This window comes from Hemiscyllium ocellatum, chromosome 1 (genome assembly GCF_020745735.1).
Source record: "Hemiscyllium ocellatum isolate sHemOce1 chromosome 1, sHemOce1.pat.X.cur, whole genome shotgun sequence".
Classification (NCBI taxonomy): Eukaryota; Metazoa; Chordata; class Chondrichthyes; order Orectolobiformes; family Hemiscylliidae; genus Hemiscyllium; species Hemiscyllium ocellatum.
In genome coordinates, this window is record NC_083401.1 from 146,423,452 (window position 1) to 146,446,165 (window position 22,714).

Sequence of the window (22,714 nt, forward strand, 5' to 3'; positions counted from 1 at the left end):
GAAGTCCTTCAATATTTCTTTTTTTTAAACCAATGTGGATAACATCACACTGTCTCAATGAGTGCAACATTCTTGCCAACATACCCAACCTATTTCTATCCCTCTGCGGCCTCTTTCCATCCTTCTCTTACTTTCCCATAAAACTTTGTCTCATCTGCAAACTTGGATAAATTTAGATAATACTCAGTTTGATCATTTAAGTTATTAATATCAATTTTAAATCACTGAGTCCTCCTAAATATAGCTTGTAAAACTAACAGTATCCTGTTTATTCCAACTGTTTATGCTCTGACCATGAATCAATCTCAGTTCATGCTGGCACATTACCTCCAATCCATGGGCCCTAATTTTGTGTATTAGCTTCTTGTGGGGCACTTTTTCAAATGCATTCTACAAATGGATAGAACCTACTGGTTTCTCCTTAGCGCTCTCGGTATAAAAAGTATTCTGGCATGGACTTGGTCGCCTGAGTAGCTGATTTCTGTACAGTGACTCCATGATTCTTTACCTAATTTGAAAGGAGAGTGGGTTCAGTTCACCAGCACTAATAACCTCTTGCACATAAGACTTTAAAAAAAATACACCTTGCCAACTGTATTCTTCCTGTTTTAGGGTTTCAAAACTACAATGTACCCTTTGTGCTGAGAGTTAAATGAGTAATTTGCAGAGTTACTTCAATTTGGTAATTGTACATATAGAAAACAGAGTGATAAAAGGAAGAAAGTTGTTTCCTGCAAGGATCACTGCTATTCACAATTTGCATTAACAATTTAGACTTTGGAATCTAAAGTGCAATTTCTAAATTCATAAATGATATCAAGATGGGAGGATTGCCAATTCTGAGAAGGTCTGCAACCCCTTAACAGGAGGACAGTGATAAACTTACTGTGTCATAGAATCATAGAACCCTCTACAGTGTAGCAGCTGGCCATTCGGCTGATCGAATCCACACCAATCCTCCAAAAAGAATCCCACCCGTCTCTGTCCCCATAACCCAGCAATTCCCATGGCTAATTCACCTAACCTACACATCCCTGGACAATCTGGGCAATTTAGCATTGCCAATCCAACTAACCTGCACATCTGTGAAATGTGAGAGGAAACCACAGCACCCGAAGGAAACCCATGTAGACACAGGGAGAACATGCAAACTCCACACGGACAATTGCCTGAGGGTGGAATTGTCAGCAAATAATTGCCAAATGAAATTCAAAGCAGATAAACGTGTACATTTTGGTAGGACGAATAGGGAGGTCACATGGAGGATGCATGTAGAGGAATAAGGGGGTCTCAGAGCACAAATACACAGTAATGAAAGATTGTGACAGTGATTGGCATGGTCATAAAAGGGAACCAAACACTAGTTTATATTTCTAGAGGGGTAGAATTGAACACAAGTGATGTTATGCTAAACCTATATCAAATCCTGGGACAATTGCACATTCAGTACTACTTGCGGTTCTAGTCATTATATTATAAAATATCAAGGTGTGGGAGAAAGTACAAAGAACGTTTACAATGATGATAGTATAAATTCATGAGTATGCACATCAGGAAAGGGTTATCGGTCATTTGAAAAAAGAAGGCTGAGAGAAGGTTTAATGAAGGTTTTAAAAATTATGAAGGCTTTGAACAAAGATCATGTTTTCTATTGGAGGTGAGCCTAACTATAAGGTATCGGTCCCTTGGTAGTACAGAACATGAATATTGCTGAAAAGAGATGTATTGGTGAAAAGGAACAGGTTGCCAAACTTGCATTTTGTGCTCATCAGGATAAAAACAGCCAAATTTCAAACAACTGCAACAGATTTTACTACAGGAGGAACGGGTACTGATTGGTTGGAATTTCATCTCTTGATTGCTGAGGGGTTGCCATTGAGAAAGCAAAGGAAAACTGTAGGCTTCTAAAGCTTCAGTGCATTTCAGAAATGGTGCAAGGCTTAAACATATTCCTTTGTTTTCAGAGAGTCAGAGTCTGCCTAAAATATACGTGTGTAAGTTTAAATAAACCATGTTATAAGCTCTACTGACTATCTTAAATTGATTTGGAGATGCCGGTGTCGGACTGGGGTGTACAAAGTTAAAAATCACACAACACCAGGTTACAGTCCAACAGGTTTAATTGGAAGCACACTAGCTTTCGGAGCGCCGCTCCTTCATCAGATGTTAGTGGAGGACAGTTCCGACGTGCCACAGCAAGGAACCGTAATGACCTCCTCAGGAGACAGACAGACACGTGCTGCAACCGACAGGGTACACTTTGTCGTTCAGTACTTCCCAGGAGCTGAAAAATTATGCCATGTTCTTTGTGACCTGCAACATGTTATCGACGAGGATGAGCACCTCGCCAAGACCTTTCTGACATCTCCACTTCTTGCCTTTAAACAACCGCCAAACTTCAAACAAATCATTGTTTGTAGCAAGCTGCCCAGCTCTCAGGACAACTCCGTACAATCCTGTCATGGTAGGCGCTGCAAGACGTGCCACCGCACAACAATCAACAGATTGGAGTGTTCCCTCCCAGTTGGGGAACACTTCAGTGGTCCAGGACATTTGACCTCAGACCTTCGGGTGACCATCCTCCAAGGCGGACTTTGGGACAGGCAGCAGCAAAAAGTGGCTGAGCAGAGACTGATAGCTAAGTTCGGTACCCATAGGGAGGGCCTCATCCGGGACCTTGGGTTCATGTCTGATTAACTTTTGTTTTGAGGAGGCTAACATGGTAGATCAACAGTGTACTTTTTGTCTGGCATCAAAATGGGCATTCAGGAGGATTTAACAAGTGAGTGCACAAGACGTTGACAAAATCAATACCTCATGAAATTGATCACCGTGTGACATGACTGGATAATTAGTTGGGAGGTAGGTGCCGGATTATTGGGGAGAAGCAGGAAAGAAACAGTTCCTGTAGATGGAGGGATGTGACTGATGAAAGTCCCCAGATATGTTTTTGTATAGAATGAAGGATTATGCCACTGTTTATTCAATTTGAATAAATTGTGGTAATTGGAACAGGAAAGGAAACTAAATAAGAAAATGGACAAAATAATAGCAAAAGAGATTTAACATGCTCAAGTGTTGGGGTATGGACCTTGAAGAAAACTTTTTTTAAACAAATTTGGAAACATAAAGGAACAAAGAAATTAAGCATTCAAGTACACAGATCATTTAACACTGACAGGTGATAGAAAGAGCATTCAAAATGCTGATGTCATATTGACCTTCTTTGAAAGAAAGCTGAGATGTAATACTCGAGGTGTCATAGGACTTGGTCTTAAAAAAGTATATTTCAATTACATAGAGGCCTTGATCACAATTGGTGTACTGTGTTCAGCTTTGGACTAACACCTCAGGAAAGATATATGTTGACCATGATGGAGGTGCATTGGAGCTTTTCCAGAATGATCACAAATTTTCAAGAGTTAAGGACTGGCTCAGTGGTTAGCACTGCTGCCTCACAGGTCCAGTTCCACCCTTGGGCGACTGTTTGTGTGGAGTTTGCACGCTCACCCTGTGTCTGCGTGGGTTTCCTCCCACTGTCCAAAGATATGCAGGTTAGGTGGATTTTCCAAGCTAAATTGCCCGTAGTATCCAAGGATGTGCCGGTTATGGGATGTGGTGTGGGCTGAGTGTAAGTGGGATGCTCTTGGTTGGTTGGTGCAACCCAACCTGACCCATTCCCCTACATTTACCCCTTCACCTAACACTACGGGCAATTTAGCATGGCTAATTCATGGGGAGACATGGGGAGAATGTGCAAACTCCACACAGTCAGTCGCCTGGGACAGGAATTGAACCCGGGTTTCTGGCGCTGTGAGGCAGCAGTGCTAACTGCTGTGCCACCGTGCCGCCCATCTTGATGGCCTGAATGGCTTCTTTCCACACTGTAGGATTTCAATGATTCTAAGTACAGGAAGTTAAATTAAACTTTCTACACTTGGATGGTAACCTGGTTAGTATCAAAATGGAAAACATGTACTGTACTGGTTAATCTGTCAGGTGAATATTTACAATTTTAATAGAATAAAATAGAATCCCTTCAGTGTAGAAATAGGCTATTTGACCCATTGAGTCCATACCAACCCGCTGAAGCGCATCCCGCCCATACCTACCATCCCACTCCACCCGTTAACCCCATATTTCTCATGGCTAACCGACCTAGCCTGTACATCCCTGGACACTATGGGAAATTTACCAATCACCAAATTGCCAATCCACCAATCCCACACACCTTTGAACTGCGGAAGGAAACTGGAGCACCTAGAGGAAACGCAGGGAGAATGTGCAAACTCCACATAGATAGTCACCCAAGGCTGTAATCAAACGTGGGTCCCTGGGCACTGTGAGGCAGCCGTGCTGACCAGTGAGCCGCTGTGCTGCCCTGAATCATTTGGAGATCAAATCCAGTATTTCAAATTATCAAAGTTAGAATAGGCCATTTCCCAAGTGTGCAGATTTACTTGATAAATGCTGTTAAGGAGATGAGTTCTGTTCTTTTCAGCACTAAGATTTCACAACTAACCAGTTGCAAAATTGTTAAAAATTCAAAATTTTCAGGACCCTATAAAAATGACATTTTTTGGAATGACAATTTTTTCCTTAATTGTAAGATGAGTAGTACATTAGCAAACAAGTTCAAAAAGAGTTAGGAAGTGAACTTATAAACATGCAGTAATAATTAACAACAGACTTAGTTTTATCTTTAGAAGATAAATTAAGGTTAGCTCAGTAACCTTTGCCATCTGTCCCAAACCAGATTGCTTCATTCTGGAAAAGGTTACTAGTAATACTGGAATCTTCACCTTAGGGCAGGGGCATATATGTTGCACAACTCAATGGTATATTTAGATATGCTCCAAGAAAGCACTCTTAATTTGAAAGTTTTTGCAGACAAGTCATCATGTACTAATGGACTGAACTTTGAAATTATTTCCAAATGGAGCAATAACAAAGTGTATTGTAACTCAGTACATTGTGTCTTATAATCTTTTTTCTACTTGTGCATAACATCTGATTGCCAGTGAGTCATATTTTTCTTGTAAGCATTACAGAAAGAATGAAAGTCTGCTTCACTGAAGGAGAGAGAACATAAATGTTATCAGCAGTCTACATAAAATTAAATTGTGTTCCATCTTCTGTTTAGATCAGATATAGTACCACAGAGGATATGACAATGGACTCACAATCCAGACAACAGGATAGTTCGCACTAGCAGAGTTTGCATAGTTCCTGATACAGCTTGGGCCAAGGGAATGTGAGGCAATGGTAAAGTAGGCAGTTGAAGACATAGATGGATTAGTACAGGACCTGGGCAAATGCAAAGTCTGTGGAGTTGAAGGGGAGGGCTACTAAGAAGCGAATGTTTATATTTGGGAGTTTACAAACTCAGTGTACTGATCCTATTGGAAATTAAAATGAAATGTCTGTGAACACAGCTATAGTGGGCAGGGTACGTGTTTCTTTCTGTGAGGGAAGGAGCTTCAAGTTCAAGCAATGTGAGATGTTACAAAAGGTACACCATTACGGAGACACCTGTATGCTAAAGCTGAAGTACATCTGCGTGTCATACATACATTGTGAACCTTGGGTATTAAACTACTACCAGTCTGAATGCTTGCATCAAGTACTCCTGACCATATCAAACAGGATCATGAATGAATCCCAGTAATACTGTGATGCAATGGAAATATTTGTCCACCTGGAAAGTAGCAGTCACCTATGCAGTACACATTGCCTGCACAGGAGACAGGAGCTGCTCATTTCACACCTTGGATCATGGAACATTGTGTAGCTCTAAGGATAGATGAACTATGTACCTTCAATGCTGCAGTTGCAGCTAGTCAGAGACTATTACTTACACTGATGGTGAAAAATGTAGTTCTGTTTACAGATGTGAAAACATTGACAGGTCACTTGTGTTGACAGAGAAAAAAAAATCATCTTTTTATTCCTTTCCACTACATCTACAGTGCCAAGTTCAGCAACTAGGATGTAGGGAGCCAGATGTCCTTGAAGTTTGGTCTTGCACCCTGGGGTGTTTTTTTGTTCTAGAAGGCCCTGACGTGCTGAGTGTGACCTGCCCAGAGCTTAGAAATGGCAGGCATGGTGAAGATGTATGACCTGGCCATCTCTGGATGATCCCAAGAGAAATCTTCTGGGGGACATGTATGGTTCCTACCCTACTGGCACCATCCTTTCACCATATGAGGAAAGGGGACATAGAGTGGGGCAAGATTCCTTGTCATCCTATGACCTTGCCATTGATGGTGAGCTAGAGCGATGAGAAACAGTTCTGTGCATGTATCCAGCAGACTGAGGCTGCTCGACCTGCATACCAGCCATCAGCCTGCCCATGGTGAGAGTTACCTTATGAATGCTTGAGGAAGGAAGGTTCTAACCACATTGTTGCAGCCCTGCAATCTTTGTTAGATTAGCCAGTGCCCCTGCCAAAACTGTCCGATGTTCCTGTGTCTGTTTCTGAGTGTTAGTGAAGTCCCGTTTGCTGACGCCATGGGCTCATCTCCTGCCTCAGGCTGAGCCTGATCTATGAAGTGGGATGGTTCCTACTTGGCCAGCTGTCAGGGTGCAGCAGTGAAGTGCTCACCAACAGATACCTCTGACTCTGATCTTGGTAAAATACCACCGATGTGAGACAGCAGGCAGAAGCTGTTGGCACTTACCAGGTCCTTGACGTTCCTACATTATTGGATATTCCCATAATGAAATATTGGAATATGAAAGGATTCAGCCTTGATTGTTCAAGCAGCAGCCCAGCACTTACCTTTTAACCTGTAATGAACATTGAAGTACAACACTGGAGGGAGGCACGGTGGCACAGTGGTTAGCACTGCTGCCTCACAGCGCCAGAGACCCGAGTTCAATTCCCGACTGTGTGGAGTTTGCACATTCTCCCCGTGTCTGCGTGGGTTTCCTCCGGGTGCTCCGGTTTCCTCCCACAGTCCAAAGATGTGCGGGCCAGGTGAATTGGCCATGCTAAATTGCCTGTAGTGTTGCGCTTCGGCGGGTCGGTGTGGACTTGTTGGGCCGAAGGGCCTGTTTCCACACTGTAAGATTAATCTAATCTAATTTAATCTAATCACTTTTTAGGTAAAACTTTATTTCTTATTCTGGTGGATGTAAAAGATCCCAAGGCCATGGTTCAGAAAAGAGTAAGCAGCTCTCTGGTATTTCTGCCAAGCATTAAAGACAAAAAAAATGACAATTTGATCATCCATCCCAAGGTTATTTATAGGTCCCTGCATGGTGCAAATTGGCTACTGCTTTTGATGATATAACAGTGACTATGGTCACAACGCCCATCGAGGTCTCCTGAGGATAATGCTTGGCACTTCTCAAACTTTGGTTCTTTCTTTCACTTTAAGTTTTTTTTAATGTTGAAGTATGATTTTCTTTGTAGCTTCAGAGAATGAGGTTGCTCCAAAATGAAGAAAATGCCTTTTAAAAATTACTTGTACAAGAATCTCACATGCACACAAATTTGCACAAAGCCACCTTTATATTTTACACACTTGCACATTTTCCCTTTACTCAATCATGGTCCATTAAGTTAATGTCAAAAACATATCATAAGGTTTTTGAACATGTACAGACATCTTGTGGGCACCTAAATTTTCAGACGATGTCTTCACCATCACTGTAGCAGGCAGTTCATATTTATTGACCTCAGCCAATCCAACATGGATTACTACCTTGTAATATGTACATGATAAATATAAGTGAATATTGTAGACACTTCTCCTGTCCGAATCTACCAAACCCCAGCCTATTCAATAACAGACTTTCTTTCAAATTAATGTTCTTAATTATGTGTATTAACTTCATCCATCAAGTTTAAAGTGATTAGCAATCTAACAAGTTCCTTTTAAAGTAATCTTGGGACCTGTTGTTTTTCTGAAAGAAACTTTTGGATTCATGTTGAGTAACTTTAAAGCTGTTAATCTCTAAGATCATGACTACAATTTAAGTCTGCTTACTGTTAACCTAATACTTTTTGTATGGTATTTTGAGTACATTATACAACATGCTGAGATTTTAAAAATCGGATAGGATTTTTTTTTAAATATTAAAATTTTCCATTACACATTGACTCTTGATACTTGCTTTAAATTGTTGTAACTTTTAGATTTACCATCCGGCCCTTGCAGTTATCGATTAGAAGAACTAGCCTACACAAGAAGTGGTGACAAAGGCAACACTGTCAATATCGGTAACTAATGTTTATATGACTGAATCCAGCTGTTCTTATGTTTTTATCTGAATAATTGTAAGAAAGATTCTTCAGTAATCACTTTTCGAAGTTATATTTGGTAAGTTTCACTTTAAAAATAAAATATAATTTATTATCAGTACTGTGGCTTGGTGATCATGTTTTGCTGATAACCATGCCTGTACTATTGAGACCAAACTGTAAGCATGACAAGTGAGGTAATGCTCATGGATAGTTATGTCTAAATTACCAAGTGCACTCCCCACCTAACTGTAAATTTGTAGACTCGGGCTAATTATTAGATTTCTTTATTTTGTTAAATATCGTGTAGCATCTCTAATTTGACAAGTAGAGTGCAGCAGACTTGCAGTGGATGTCTCCTCCTTGAACCTCACTTCATGTGTATCTATGTTTCAGTTCCAACATGCTGGCTTCCGTTCTTTGATGCATGGGTTCTGCACAAGTTCCCAAGCTTTGACAGTTCTCACTCCCACCTCCTCTCGCCCCACCTTTATCACAGTACAGTAGACCAACTTCTTTGTTCTACTATTGGTAGCAAACATTCATCAGCCACCATCATGATGCTGTTGTTTATGTTCAGTTAATCATTCTAGATGTCCCAAAGTGTTTCACAATCAATTATGTTCTTGTAGTATAATACTGTAGAATTATAGAATCCTACAATCTGAAAGCAGGCAATTCAACCCATCAAGTCCACACTGACTCTCCAAAGAGCAATCCACTCACACCCACACCCACATCCATACCCTATCACTGTCATCCTGTATTTCCTGTGTCTTATCCACCTAACCTGCACCACTTTTGACTGTGGAAGGAAACCCACGCAGACACAGCAAGAATGTGCAAACTCCACACAGACAGTCACTTGAGGCTGGAATTGAACCCAAATCTATTGTTGATGCAGCAGTACTAATCACTGAGACACTGTGCCGAAGTGCAATTCAAATATAACCTTTCCATCTGTTTAAATCCAACTATTAAATACCAGCTAAACAAAAATGAATCAAATGAGCAGATTTTAAGACCCTTTTCAGCATTTTGCAAGGATCTGCTACTGTCTTCACCCAACTGTAATAGTCTCCCTCCTTTCCACAGCACAGAGTAGGAAATGCATCACTAATCTTTCTACAGCCACTCTTCCCAATCTTCAGAGCCCAAACATTCTTTCCAGCTGATTTGCTAATAATTCATTCAATTGAGCAAACAATGCAGTCTCGGAAATCAATGCAGATTAGTTGATCGTTTGTAGAATTCCTCCATTTAGTCTACAAGGTTAACCCCAAGCTTCTAATTCCCATCACTTAAATTTTCCACCCCTTTCCCACTCTGAACTCCTACATTGATTTGATTAAAGCTTGGCAAACATTCCTTGTGTTTTGTTTAGGCTCTAAACAGTTGTCCAGAGTCCAGACACCCTATACATTCAGCAACTTCAGGTCATAGTCACTGTCACCATTTTTAAGACAGTGAGATTCTGTTATTCTCATTCCCACTTTTCAGACCTATCTTTTGTTTCTTTACTTGCTTTACCTCATCCCACCTCGCCCCACCTCTTGCCTTCCATCAGCTCCCTTTTGTTATTTAATTTCTCCAACCTTCACTTTTTGTCTTCTATTCCTCTCCTTTCCCCCATTTGCTTAAAATCTGCTTTGTTTCTTTCTCTCATTTTGACTAAATGTTAACTTTGTTTCTCCCTCCAAAGCTGTTTCCCAATCTGCTGAGCATTTCCAGCATTTTCAAAACATCTAGTTTTTCAATAGTAACGTCTGTTCGAAAAGAACAAAGGAGACGTGACTATTTTTTCAGCCTGTGTGTTCTCAGATTGCGCTCTGAGGGAAGCATTGCCCATTAACTTTGCTGGCATACTCTTAATAAAGGTGACATTTCCTGTCTCTTTGGGAGGAAGGATTATTTTCACAATTTAGTCAAAAGCAATTCATACTGAGATTAATCTAGCGAGCAACTGCTTTCAATTGTATCCCTAAGTTCAGTGAAGGTTCTTGAATGTAGGAAAAGAAAATGCTTGACTGCCATTTTGTCCCAAGAGCATGAGGTTCCAGTTGTCTGAATTGATTCCTTATAACTTTGAACTTGATTACTCCACATCAATCATTAATTCAATTTGCAGTTTACCAGGCTTTCATCTCAGCAATCTGAATGAATTTGTAATGCTGAATCTCTCTTCATGAATGTACTTGTGGTTCAGTGTAAGGAATTCAAATTGACAAGGCACAGAATTACTAATTTGTATTTGGAACAGAACTTTTAATTCATTATTTAAATAAAGTTCTTACAGAATTAACAGGGTAGACCCTAACAGGCTATTTTCCCTAGTTGGAGAACCTAACTCTAGTGGATATAATCTCAGAATTTAGGCTGGCATTTGGGATGAGGTGAGGAAAGATTTCTTCACTGAAAAGATGGCGAATCGTACAGAATTCATGATTAAGATTCATAGATTTTAGAGGGGGGAGCATAGGGTGGGAGGGTGAAATAATTAGGCATACATCATATGATTGTTCAAATCTGCTCTGTCATTAAATATTAGACATTATGACTCCATTTAATTAGTTTCAGATATGGTCAACAATTAAATATCCTCAACATTGTGGCATTGAATAATGAATAAAGAAATTTTAAATGATTGTCCCTTTGCCCTGAGGCTGTGTCCTCATGTACTAGAAACCCTAACCAAGGAAACAACCTCCTGAATCTACCCTGTCAAGCTCCTTCAGAACTATATATGGTTCAATGAGACCATCTCTCATTTGTCTAAGTCTAAATTATTCAGTCTCTTATCCCAAGATCTATTCTTGTGAATCTTCAGTTTGCCGTATCTAAGACAAATATAGGGACTAAAACTCTGCAGAGTAGTCCAGAGTGGTCTCAGTAAAGCTCTACATAATTGAGCAAGACTTTCTTATTCTCATTCTCCAATCCTATTTCATTCAAGGCGAACATGCGACTTGTCTTCACAATTATTTTTTCCAACTGCACACTGACTTGTATGAGTACACCCAAGTCCATCTAAACAGTAACACTTCAAACCTTCACGCCTTTTAGAAATATTCTGCTTTTCTTGTTACCAAAGTGAATCACCTCACACTTTATCATAATGTACTGTCATCTTTTGCACAGTCACTTAATCTGCCTCATCATGGCCTCCTCACAGATTGCATTCACATTAAGCTTTGCATTACCAACAAGCCTCGGTACATTACTCTGGGTCTGTGCTCTAAGACATTGACATAGATTGCAAATAGCAGGTGCCCCAGCATTGATCCTTGCAGCACTCCAATTAAAACATCCTCCCAATTTGTTAATGTTCCGTTTAGCCCTATTTTTTGCTTCCTCTCTGATAACAAATACACCATCCATGTTAATATTACTCCCAATTCCATGGGCCTATATCTTGCATAATAATCTTTGTATAGCACTTTATAAAATACCTTTTGGAAATCCCAAGGATATCACATCTACTGGCTTCTCCTTATCAATAGGGCAGCATGATGGCTCAGTGGTTAGCACTGCTGCCTCACATCACCAGGGACCCAGGTTGGATTCCAGCCTTGGGTGACTGTGTGGAGTTTGCACATTCTCCCTGTGTCTGTGTAGGTTTCCTCCGGGTGCTCCGGTTTCCTCCCACAGTCCAAAAATGTGCAGGTCAGGTGAATTGGCCATTCTAAATTGCCCATAGTGTTAGGTGCATTAGTCAGAGGGAAGTAGGTCTGGTTGAGTTACTCTACAGAGGGTCAGTGTGGACTTGTTGGGCCGAAGGACCTGTTTCCACACTGTAGGGAGTCTAATCTAAAAACCTTACAATTACATCTTCAAAAAACAAATACATTTGTCAAACGAAGAACACCCTGACTTTATTGAATTGCAGGACAGGTTTATGGGGCTCTAACATCTACTCCTATTTCTATTTCATATGTTGTTATGGTGATTCATACATCACTCCTTTAACATTTTGCTCGTGTCACTGCTATCCCAAGAATGTACATTTGTGTAAAATATCAGTATGTTATATTTTTCATCAATTCAGCACCTATGCACTTTCTATTACTTAGGCAATTGGCTCTTTTCCATTTGCTCAATACTGTTAATACTGTTCACCCCTTAAATCAGTTTCAAACCATGAAATGGCTCAGCTGAGAATTTGTAAAATGTAACATGACGCAGCATGTCCTATTCCTTGATACTAGAGCTGAGGCAAGGAGATACAGTGAGGGAAAGTAAGATGAATCATGCTTTATTTTCCTGATGAAGGGCTCTGGCCCGAAACGTCGAATTTCCTGTTCCTTGGATGCTGCCTAACCTGCTGTGCTTTAACCAGCAACACATTTTCAGCCATGCTTTATTTTTAACCAAGTTACATATAACCATAGTAATTTGAATTTAAGAGAGTATATTGTTTCATTACCTATGATTAAGATATCATCCTAATAAGTATTAAAAAAACTGTTGTTTTTTTTAAACATCGTCAATAAGACTGCTGATTCTCATTTCTTTCTGGAACACTGTACACTTTGGGCAACAGACATGTATCTTGCTCATGCCTGCAATCAGATGACAGACAATTTCCAGCTTCATCAATTATCTGACTTCTCAAATACATAAAATGGTTACATTTACTTTTGCTAGAGTTCTCAGTCTGTGTGTCTGTTCTAAATCAGGAGTTGGACTGGAAACCAAAGCCAGCAATGGTCCACCAGCATGTGAATGTGCTTTTGAATTTGTGATTTATCTTTTCCTGACCCTTTACAATATCCATAAGTAGAAATTCTTGGAAAATTATTGTAGACAAATGTAAGAGAAAATAAAGCAGTTTTGAATATTGACAAAAATAACAGCTAGACAGAATGTGTATTCTGAAAAGACAGTTTTGTGGATCTGTAACCCGAAAGCATTTGTTTCTTGCCACCCATAATCAACTGCAAGTTTACCTTTTATTGACTTTCATTGTCTTCACCATACAATAGGAGTCATAGCTCGGCACCCTCTCTATTACCCTTACCTGCGGAAAGCTGTGACTGCCAAGGCTGTTGAAAACTATTTCCAACACCTAATACAGAGCGAAGATTCTGACAGGAAGATGGTAACGAGGTATATGCTTTGTTTTTACAATTGTCCTTTCTCTAATTAGTAATGGAAAATTATCTAATGGAAGGCAAAATAAAATGTTTATTGGAAAAGTCTTCAATTTACCAATTAAGGAACCTGGAGAAACAGTCAAACTGAGTGTAATCATAAAAGGACCTCATAAGATGGACTCTGAATACCATAGCTCCTGCATACCCCCAGTATCACAGCTGCCAAGTAGCCAGGGATCCATTTGTAAAGCAGATTCAGATTGTAACACGAAGCAATAGTAGGTGTAAGCATGTAAGTTACCTCGCTAACCTTGAAGGTTTGCTTTCAGACGTTTCGTCACCATACTCGGTAACATCATCAGTGAGAGTCTCCGGTGAAGTGCTGGTGGTATATCCCGCCTCACTATTTATAGGTCTTAGTTTCTTAAGGTGGGTAATGTTGCCACCAGTTCTTTTTTTCAAGGGAAGGTAGATAGGGTCTAAATCGATGCGTTTACTGATGGAGTTCTGGTTAGAATGCCATTCCTCTAAGAATTCTTGTGCGTGTCTTTGTTTTGCCTGTCCTGTAGTGTCCTACTACTTTGGTTTCCTGCTACTTTGTCCATTGTAGGAAACTTGCCACCAGGATACATGAACACCAACTGGCCACCAAAAGAGATGACCCACTGTCACTAGTTCCTACATACAGACAAAGAAGGACACCAGTTTGACTGGGACAACAAACATCCTAAGCACATCATAGCTTGGGCACCGAGTAGCAGTATTGCAATTAGACAGATTTCCTGATCCAGTGAACTTTGGCAAAATTGGTGAAAACAAGTTTCTGAATAGGCAACTTCTAACACTTGATCTCTGCGAAGCCCTAACACATTCCTCAACACGCAACACCCAGCACAGATTTTTTTAAAACTCTTCTTCTGCAAATCTCTAGTCCACCTTCTTAACTTGATATTGGCCTTTCAGACAGGGATATAATCTGTATATTGATGGCAGAAGGAAAAAAAAATCATTGGAGTTGAGACTTGATACAATTAGCAGCAATCAGCTTCACAAAAGTTTACAGTCACATAAATTCAGTTCTTGATTGGTGCTGATCGCAGCCAGAGCAGCAATCATATTAGATCTAAAGAAAAACTTCTGCATTACAACTACCTTCAGAATTCAGGAGAGGGTGGGCGGGGTGAACCTAGATCGTGGGTTGCTATGTGTCATACCTGCTGCAAAAGGCACAAAGACATTGCACAAGAAAGTCTTGCAATGGATGGATTCAGTTTTGATACCTTTCATATTTAAATAATCATAAATACAGTTTTGTTTTCCCAGCATTGTAGAAGATTGGCAGAGAGAGATTTATGTGGGTGAGAAAAAGGCATAGAAGTGATGGACACAAAATTTGTTATCCTCACAAGGAAAACTATAGCTTAACAAGCTTGAATTAAAGCTGGATTCCTACTGAAGATTCCAGATCTGAACCTCAGACATCCTAACATCAACTATTCTGAATGGTTCTAAATGCCAGGTAACAATGTGCAGACTAATCTTGATGTCCTTGGTGAAAGGCTTTCTACTGCAGCCATCTTCCACCCTCAAACTGATTTTGAACAATAAGTCCAGCAGAAAATGTAATTTCTTGGCTTTTAAGCCAAATGTTACATTTGTACTAAGTACAATATTCCAGCAACACATTTTCAGCTCTGATCTCCAGCATCTGCAGACCTCACTTTCTCCTCGAAGATTTGTGCGTAACAACCTACTTTATTAAAACCTTCAACAATATTTTATAAGACCTACATGGATTTATTGGAAAAGTAGTTTAACAAATTGCATGCATTTGTCACGCTGAAAACTTCCTCATCACATCAAGAAAATGCAGAATACTATTCCATAGAAATGATTTGAAATAATACAGCTGGTAAAAGAATCACATTCTTTACCTGCTGTATTCAAGCTTAAGAGTGAAGATTTTGTGGATTTTTTTGGATTAGAGCTCCTCTTCATTTTATAACTTAAGTCAGCATACACAAGACTCTGACACAACGAACAATCGGCCACAAACATTTTTGTCAATGTTTTTGGTAATGTAAAAAATATTTTCCAACTCATCATAAACAATTAACCTGCAGATTTTTGCCTGAAATTCAAGCATGTATTAGACTACACTCAAATTATAGTTAGATTATTATCACTGTCTGAAATGTTTGGCGAAAGAACAACTTAGTTTTATCAAGCTTCAGCAAGATGAAAAGCATTTTGAATAATTTTCTCCCTGAACAGAAACCTGCTTTAGACAACAAAGAACTATGCTGGGTGTTCTATTGTCGTGGTAATGTTCACTAATTCATTTTTTTTTCCTCCATTCAGAAATTAATTGCAATATCTTGCTCTTTCATTAAAATCTCCACATCCAACTGATGAAGGAGCAGTGCTCCGAAAGCTAGTGTTTCCAAATTGCTGGGAAAACTCAGCAGCTCTGGTAGCGCCTGTGGAGAGAAAGTAGCATTACCATTTTGGGTGCAGTTTCCCTTATTCGGAACTTTCTTTAGAACATTACTCAATGTTTACCTTTACGGTGGTGTGACGATCCTTCACTTCCCGTTGGAACCAGATTATTTTTTTCAAGTGGTTGTGGGTGCTTTGTTAATCATCTTGAAATTCAGTCATTACAAACTTGTTTTCACAGAATATAAACATGATGTTTCTCCACATCTGTAGGCTGTTTGATTATCCTTCCAAATTCTCCTTCTGAATCCACAGTCAGCTTTCTCCCCTGTCTTTCCATTTACTGCATTCATACCCTGCAGCAAGAAGTCAAGGAAAATGTTCCCTGTCAAATATCACGACGAGGCCGATTTATCAATCGCTTTGCAATAAGAAAATTAATTGTTGTTGTAAACGCCTGTGTTACAATAGCAACTACATCACAGTACTTCATTGCATGTAAAGAGCTCTGTGGTGTTCTGAGATTTTGGAAGATACCAGATAAGTAAAAACAAAATGCTGGACAAACCTAGCAGGTCTGGCAGCAAATGTAAAGACAGAAAGTTCTCAGTTTGAAGAAAAGTCATACTGGACGCAAGTTCTGTTTCTGTTTGCACAGATGTTGCCAGACCTTTTGAGTTTCTCCAGCACATTCTGTATGCAAAGTATACATACAACCTCCCTTTTTTTGAGAAATGAAGAAAGTTTAGCTCATTATCATTTTCACTGTGTCTTCATGAATGTGTGTGATTGCATAATTTAAAATCATCCATTGCAATTTGAGCTGAGCACAGTGATCTGTTGTTAGCTGTGTAGGAATACTGCTGGCTGTACATTGTAGTTCTCCCAGTCCTCTTAGACTATTAGTTGCAAAGTCAGTTCAGATTCGGTGCCTTAGACACAAACTGCTGAAAATAAAATCACACTCATTTATCAGAGGGGGGGGAAGAGGATATTGGTGAAGATAGAGATCTGAATTATATTGTTAGACTTGAAATCTGCCAGCTACAGCTGAGTCAGACGCTAATGCGTTCACAATACTCTCTACACTCTATGACTTTGAATGAGTAGAGTTGAGCTTCCAGTTTGGTGATAAGCTCTGGTGCAATAGCCTTACAGGAAATATTTTGAACATGAGCACTGGTGGATTTCAATATGTTTTGAGTTTTGTTTTGTTTCGTTCTCAGATTTGACCTTCCGGGAATCCAGGGATTAAATTTCGTGCTGAGAAATTCTTTAGGTGGAGGGGGCATAGCATCTTTAAGGAGTGACCCACAGGTATGTAACCGGATTACACATCAGGCTGTCTCTCCTGCTTTCACAATGTGTCCCTCGATGATTTTTATTATGTCCAGAAGTGCTCTTGCACACAACTAAACTTCTTTTTCATTACCGTGTTGCTAGATGATCTTTTAAATGAATTACTAACTGCAGAGAAGGCATGTGGAAAGCTGCCCAAAAACCAGCTAAACATTGAACAGGTTTTCCTAAAACTATGTTTGTAGGATTTGCTAAGAGCTAGGTACGTCTGTAATGTGATTTTGCACAGTAACTCTTGGTATTTACACATTTCCAACTGCTGTCCAGAATTTGTAAAGCAATTTCTTTCCTACCCGAGATGTTAAAATACTTTTTATTCCCTGTTTCAATTTCAATTATTTTGGCAAAATTACTTGCTAGAAAGTATAAAAGGTATGAACTTCCCACATGTTGGTAGTGACAGAGTTAGGAATACAAGAGCCATGACCTTTTTAAAAGGACAACACCTGATGTGGTAAACATATACCCTTCCTAATGATGCAATGTCAGCCATCCCTCCCATGATCTGTACAAGCTCTGTGAGTATTACTGTCCTCTCTGCAGTATAGTCTCATCCTGGAGCCCTGACACCCAAAATATTCCTTCTTAAACAATTTTAATTGAACACTATTCTGAAGCAGACTTTAATTTAGAAGAATGAATGGAGATCTTCAATAAATGTATAAAATTATGAAGGGAATAGATAAGGTAGAAGCAGGGAGGCAAACTTGATAAGGGGGCTTAAGATTAAGGAACCCTTAGGAGGCAGTAACCATAATATGAGTGAATTTACTCTGCAATTTGAGAGAGGAAAGATGGCATCAGATGTAACAGTATTGCAGTTGAATAAAGGCAACTACAGAGGCACGAGTGAGGTGTTGACCAGAATTGACTGGATGAGGAGCCTAACAGGAAAGACAGTGGAACAGCAATGGCAGGAGTTTCTGGGAATAGTCCAAGGGATACAGCAAAGATTCATCCCGGGGAAAAAGAAGCATGATACAGGGAGGATGAGGCAACCGTGGCTGACTAGGGAAGTTAGCGACAGCGTTAAAGCAAAAGACAAAACATATAATGTGGCGAAAGGCAGTGGGAAACCAGAGGATTGGGAAGACTACAAAGACCAACGGAGGACAACGAAGAAAGAAGTAAGGAAGGAGAAGATTAAATATGAGTGTCAGCTGTCGGTAATATTAGGAAATAGTACAAGAGTTTCTTTAGATATATAAAGGGCAAAGGAGAGGCAAGAAGTAGACATTGGGCTGCTGGGAAATGATGCTGGAGAAGTAGTAATGGGGAACAAAGAAATGGCTGAGGAACTGATTAAGTACTTCACATCAGTCTTCTTGGTGGTAGACATGAATAATATTCCAAAAATTCAACAGAGTTGGAGGGACAGAAATGAGTAAGGAGAGGGTGCTGGAAAAACTGAAAGATCTGAAAGTGGATAAATCATCTGGACCAGATGGACTACAGCATAGAGTTCTGAAGGAGATAGGTGAAGAGATGGTGGAGGCTTTAGTAGTCATCTTTCAGAAATCACTGGAGTCAGAGAGAGTCCCAGAGGGCTGGAAAATTGCTAATGTAAGCCCTCTGTTTCAGAAGGAGTAAGGCAAAAGACAGGAAATATAGGACAATTAGCCTATATTGACCTCAGTCATTGGTAAGATTTTGGAGTCCATTGTGAAGGATGAGATTTCTGAATACTTGGAAGTGAATGGTGAAATAGGGCTAAGTCAGCATGGTTTCATCAAGGCAGGTCATGTCTGACAAATCTGCTAGAATTCTTTGAAGAGGTAATGAGCAGGTTAGACCATGGAGAGCCAATGGATGTTATCTACCTGGAATTCCAGAAGGCCCATAATAAGGTGTCGCACAGGAGGCTGCTGAGTAAGATAAGGGTTATGGTGTTAGAAGCAAAGTACTATCATTGATAGAAGATTGGCTGAATGACATAAGGCAGAGAGTGGGGATAAAAGGGTCTTTCTCAGAGTGGCAGCCATTGACAGGATGGCAGTGATGTTTCAGAAGGATCAGTGTTGGGACCACATCTTCCACTTTATACATTAATGATCTGGATGAAGCAATTGAGGGCATTCTGGATAAGTTTGCAGATGATACAAAGATAGGTGGAGGGGCACATGGTATTGAGGAGGCGGCAAGCTGCAAAAAGATTTAGACAGGTTACGAAAGTGGGCAAAGAAGTAGCAGATGAAATACAATGTGAGAAAGTGTGAGGTAATGCACATTGGTAGGAAAAGTAGAGGCATGGTCTATTTTCTAAATGGGGAGAAAATTCATACATCTGAAATGCAAAGGGCTTAAGAATCCTAGTCCAGGTTTCTCTTAAGGTAAAGTTGCAAGTTGAATTGGTAGTTACAAAGGTAAATACAATGTTTTCATTTGTCTCGAGAGGACTAGAATATAAAAGTAGGGATGCAGTTCTGATGCATAATAAAGCTTTTATCAGGCCACATTTAGAGTATCGTAAACAAAGATGTATTGGCTCTGGAGCAGGTCCAGAGGAGGTTCATGAGAATGATCCAGGAATGAGAGACTTAACATATGAGGAACGTTTGAGCACTCTGGGACTATAATCAATGGGGTTTAGAAGAATGAGGGGGGATCTGATTGAAACTTACAAAATACTGTGCAGCCTGTACAGAGTGGACATTGGGAAAGTGTTTCCCTTGGCAGGAGAGACCTGACAATGGAAACACCTGAGGGCACAGCCTTAGAGTAAAGAGAAGATCCTTTGGAATGGAGATAAGGAGAAACACCTTTAGCCAGAGACTGATGAATCTGTAGAATTCATTGCCACAGAAGGCTGTGGAGGCCAGGTCGTTGAGTATATTTAAAGCAGAGATAGATAAGGGAATCAAAATTAATGGGGAGAAAGCAAGAAAATGGGGTTGAGAAACCCATCAGCCATGATCGACGGGCCAAGTGGCGTAATGTCTGCTCTATTGTTTTCACTGGTGTGTATAGTTTGAACTGGGGGGACAGAGCCTCAAAATAAGGGAGAGCAGATTTAGGACTGAGTTGAAGAACTTCTTCACCCAAAGCATTAAGAAACTGGAATTCCCTCCCTGATGAAACAGTTGAGGCTACCTCATTGAATGATTTTAAGGCAAAGAGATTTTTGACCAGTAAAGGAATTAGGTGTTATAGTGAATGGGTGGGTAAGTGGAGCTGAGTCCACAAATTATCCATTTGGCTCCAAATGGCCTACTCCTGTTCCTATTCCTTATGTTCTTGTATGTTCATGACACATATTTGATGTTTCCAGGGCAAAGCATATGGACAGATGCTACTGGACTTTCAATTGAAACACGTTCCTGATCTGAAGACTCTAATAGACGAATAGTCAAGATCTAGGATATCGAGAGATTGCAGGACTTCTTGCCTCAGTCCTACTTGATGGTGCACCCGTACAAAGATACAGAAACTGTGCCTCACTTTTATTTTCTCTGCATATAGAGAGAATAACGAGATTTTTTTTAAGTATCAATTTTGTCACTTTTAAACTTTCTTTCACTATTTGACACTTTACCCAACATTAATTAAATCTTTGTATATTAATAATTACTAATTAAATAACGAATCAATTTCTTTATATGGGATTTGCATCCTGTATTTAATTAAATCAAGTTTGCAGATCAGAACGTTAGCAATGCCACTGTTGAGCCGATTGAACAAGGCAAGCATGCCTTTTTATTTTCTGTAATCGACCTTAACATTTGCAAATTAATGAATTTAAAAAACAGATCGAAAGCTGCAAAATGCCTAAAGTAAAGTACAAAAGCCTGTTATGGACAAGATGCTGTTGGTAGCTATGTAATTGTAATTGGTCAGTTGAAAAGACGGGTTCCATAGAACACGGAATCAATTTGATAATTTTTTTAATCAGGCAAATTGCTCAGGTACCAGCAATGTAGTACCATTCCAAATGGCCCAGACGGCACATGTTCACAGTGCATCACTTTGCTTTGGGACTGCACGCACATAAGACCATTTCTATCTTAATAATGTCACATTTGAATTTAGATTCATTGCACTGTAAATAGGTTTATTCAATAAAAGTGATTTTAATTGCACCAGATGAAGTCATTAACTATTTTAATGTTTACAGAATCTGTGTGGCTGCATTTAGGACAAAGGAATGGGAGGTTGAGGTAAAAGACAGTGTTGAAAATACAATCTTCCGTTCAAGATAAATATTCGAGAGGGATGCCCATCGTCTGTAACTGGTAGCAATTACACTTTGTAATCTTCAGTGAAAGCATTGGTCAGAAAAATGGTAACAGAAATCAATTTAACCCAAGTTCATACACACAGATAAACAACAACTGCTTCTGTTTAATTGAACTGAATCCAGTTCATGTTTTCAGGCTATAAGCCTGGTCTACATGAATGGGCTATGGTTTGGCTACTTTCAGTGTTGACTTACCAATTTAATAAAATTTACATTTACCTCTTCAAACCCATGTAATCCTCCAAATGACAACCCAGTGAATATTTTGAGTTGAATTTTGCCAGAGTTAGGAACCCATCAGCTTCATATTCACTGATCCACTTTCCAGCAGCTCTTTTGCAATGTTGAGGTCTGTTAGTAATCAGGAGTACAGAGATTCTGGTGTCGTGACACATACTTTCCCAGGGTCTCGTTGGCCAGAGGATGCTTCTTTCACTGGGGTGTTCAGATTAACTATCATATTACCAGTCCATTTACAGCAAATAAAGCAAACCACCCAGTCTAGTTGACTGGCAGTCTGTAATATTTTTGTGTGTTAGTAATTAGAAAACAGTCTCACGGGTCAGAAATTAAAATATTACATCCACTCTAACTCAGAAAAACAGCCAAGATCATTAGTTTACTTCATTATTCCATTGTGTACATCTAAGCTTTCCAAAAGTGAAGGTAGAAAACATTTCTTCACAGAATGAACGGTAGAGATATAAACAGTCTTCCACAAACATTAGATGGTGCCAAGTCAATTATAAATCAAAGAATGATTGATCATGTCTGTTGGTCTGAGTTATTAAGGGATATGGGCAGCAGCAATCTGATAGGATTAGGCCACAGATCAGGCATAATCCCAGTGAATGGCAGAACAAGATTTAGGGATTAAATGATCTCCTCTTCCTGTGTTCCTATTTCATTAGCAGCACTGATAAATTCTGGGGGATGATGAATCTTTTGCATGTTAAAGATTGAAATTCCACAGGAGTTCAGGTCTCTGTGCCATCAAGCCCAAGCCATGCTTTTTTTGATTGCTGTGTGGTCAAGAAATAGTACTGTGCTTCCTGCCCAAAGCATACCGAATTTATGTGGATCATTTCCTCTGTAAGAACACAAGGTGTAGGAGCAGCAATAGGCCTTTCAGCCCATTGAGTCTGCTGTACCATTCAATGAGATCTTGGCTGATTTGATCATCTTCAACTCCACTTTCCTACCTTTTCCCTCTAACATTAATTTCCCTACTGATTATAAATATGTCTATCTCAGCCTTGAAGATTTATAATAAGCCTCAACACCCCTCTGCAGTTAAGAATTCTGCAGAATTACTACCTTTTGAGAGAAGCAATTCTTCCT

The 22,714-nt window shown here is 39.7% G+C and overlaps 1 protein-coding gene across 2 annotated transcripts in view; it reads left to right on the forward strand.

Moving 5' to 3' along the window:
• Positions 1–21,215, forward strand: part of lratb.1 (lecithin retinol acyltransferase b, tandem duplicate 1) — a 156,734-nt gene extending 135,519 nt beyond the window's left edge. For both annotated transcript variants that reach the window (XM_060832622.1, XM_060832632.1), the window contains 4 exons: positions 8,144–8,227; positions 13,231–13,354; positions 17,007–17,097; positions 20,408–21,215. In XM_060832622.1, the coding sequence (XP_060688605.1) occupies positions 8,144–8,227; positions 13,231–13,354; positions 17,007–17,097; positions 20,408–20,485 (377 nt within the window). In that variant the 3' untranslated portion in view covers positions 20,486–21,215. The remainder of the gene's footprint in view (positions 1–8,143; positions 8,228–13,230; positions 13,355–17,006; positions 17,098–20,407) is intronic.
• The last annotated feature ends 1,499 nt before the right edge of the window (positions 21,216–22,714 follow it).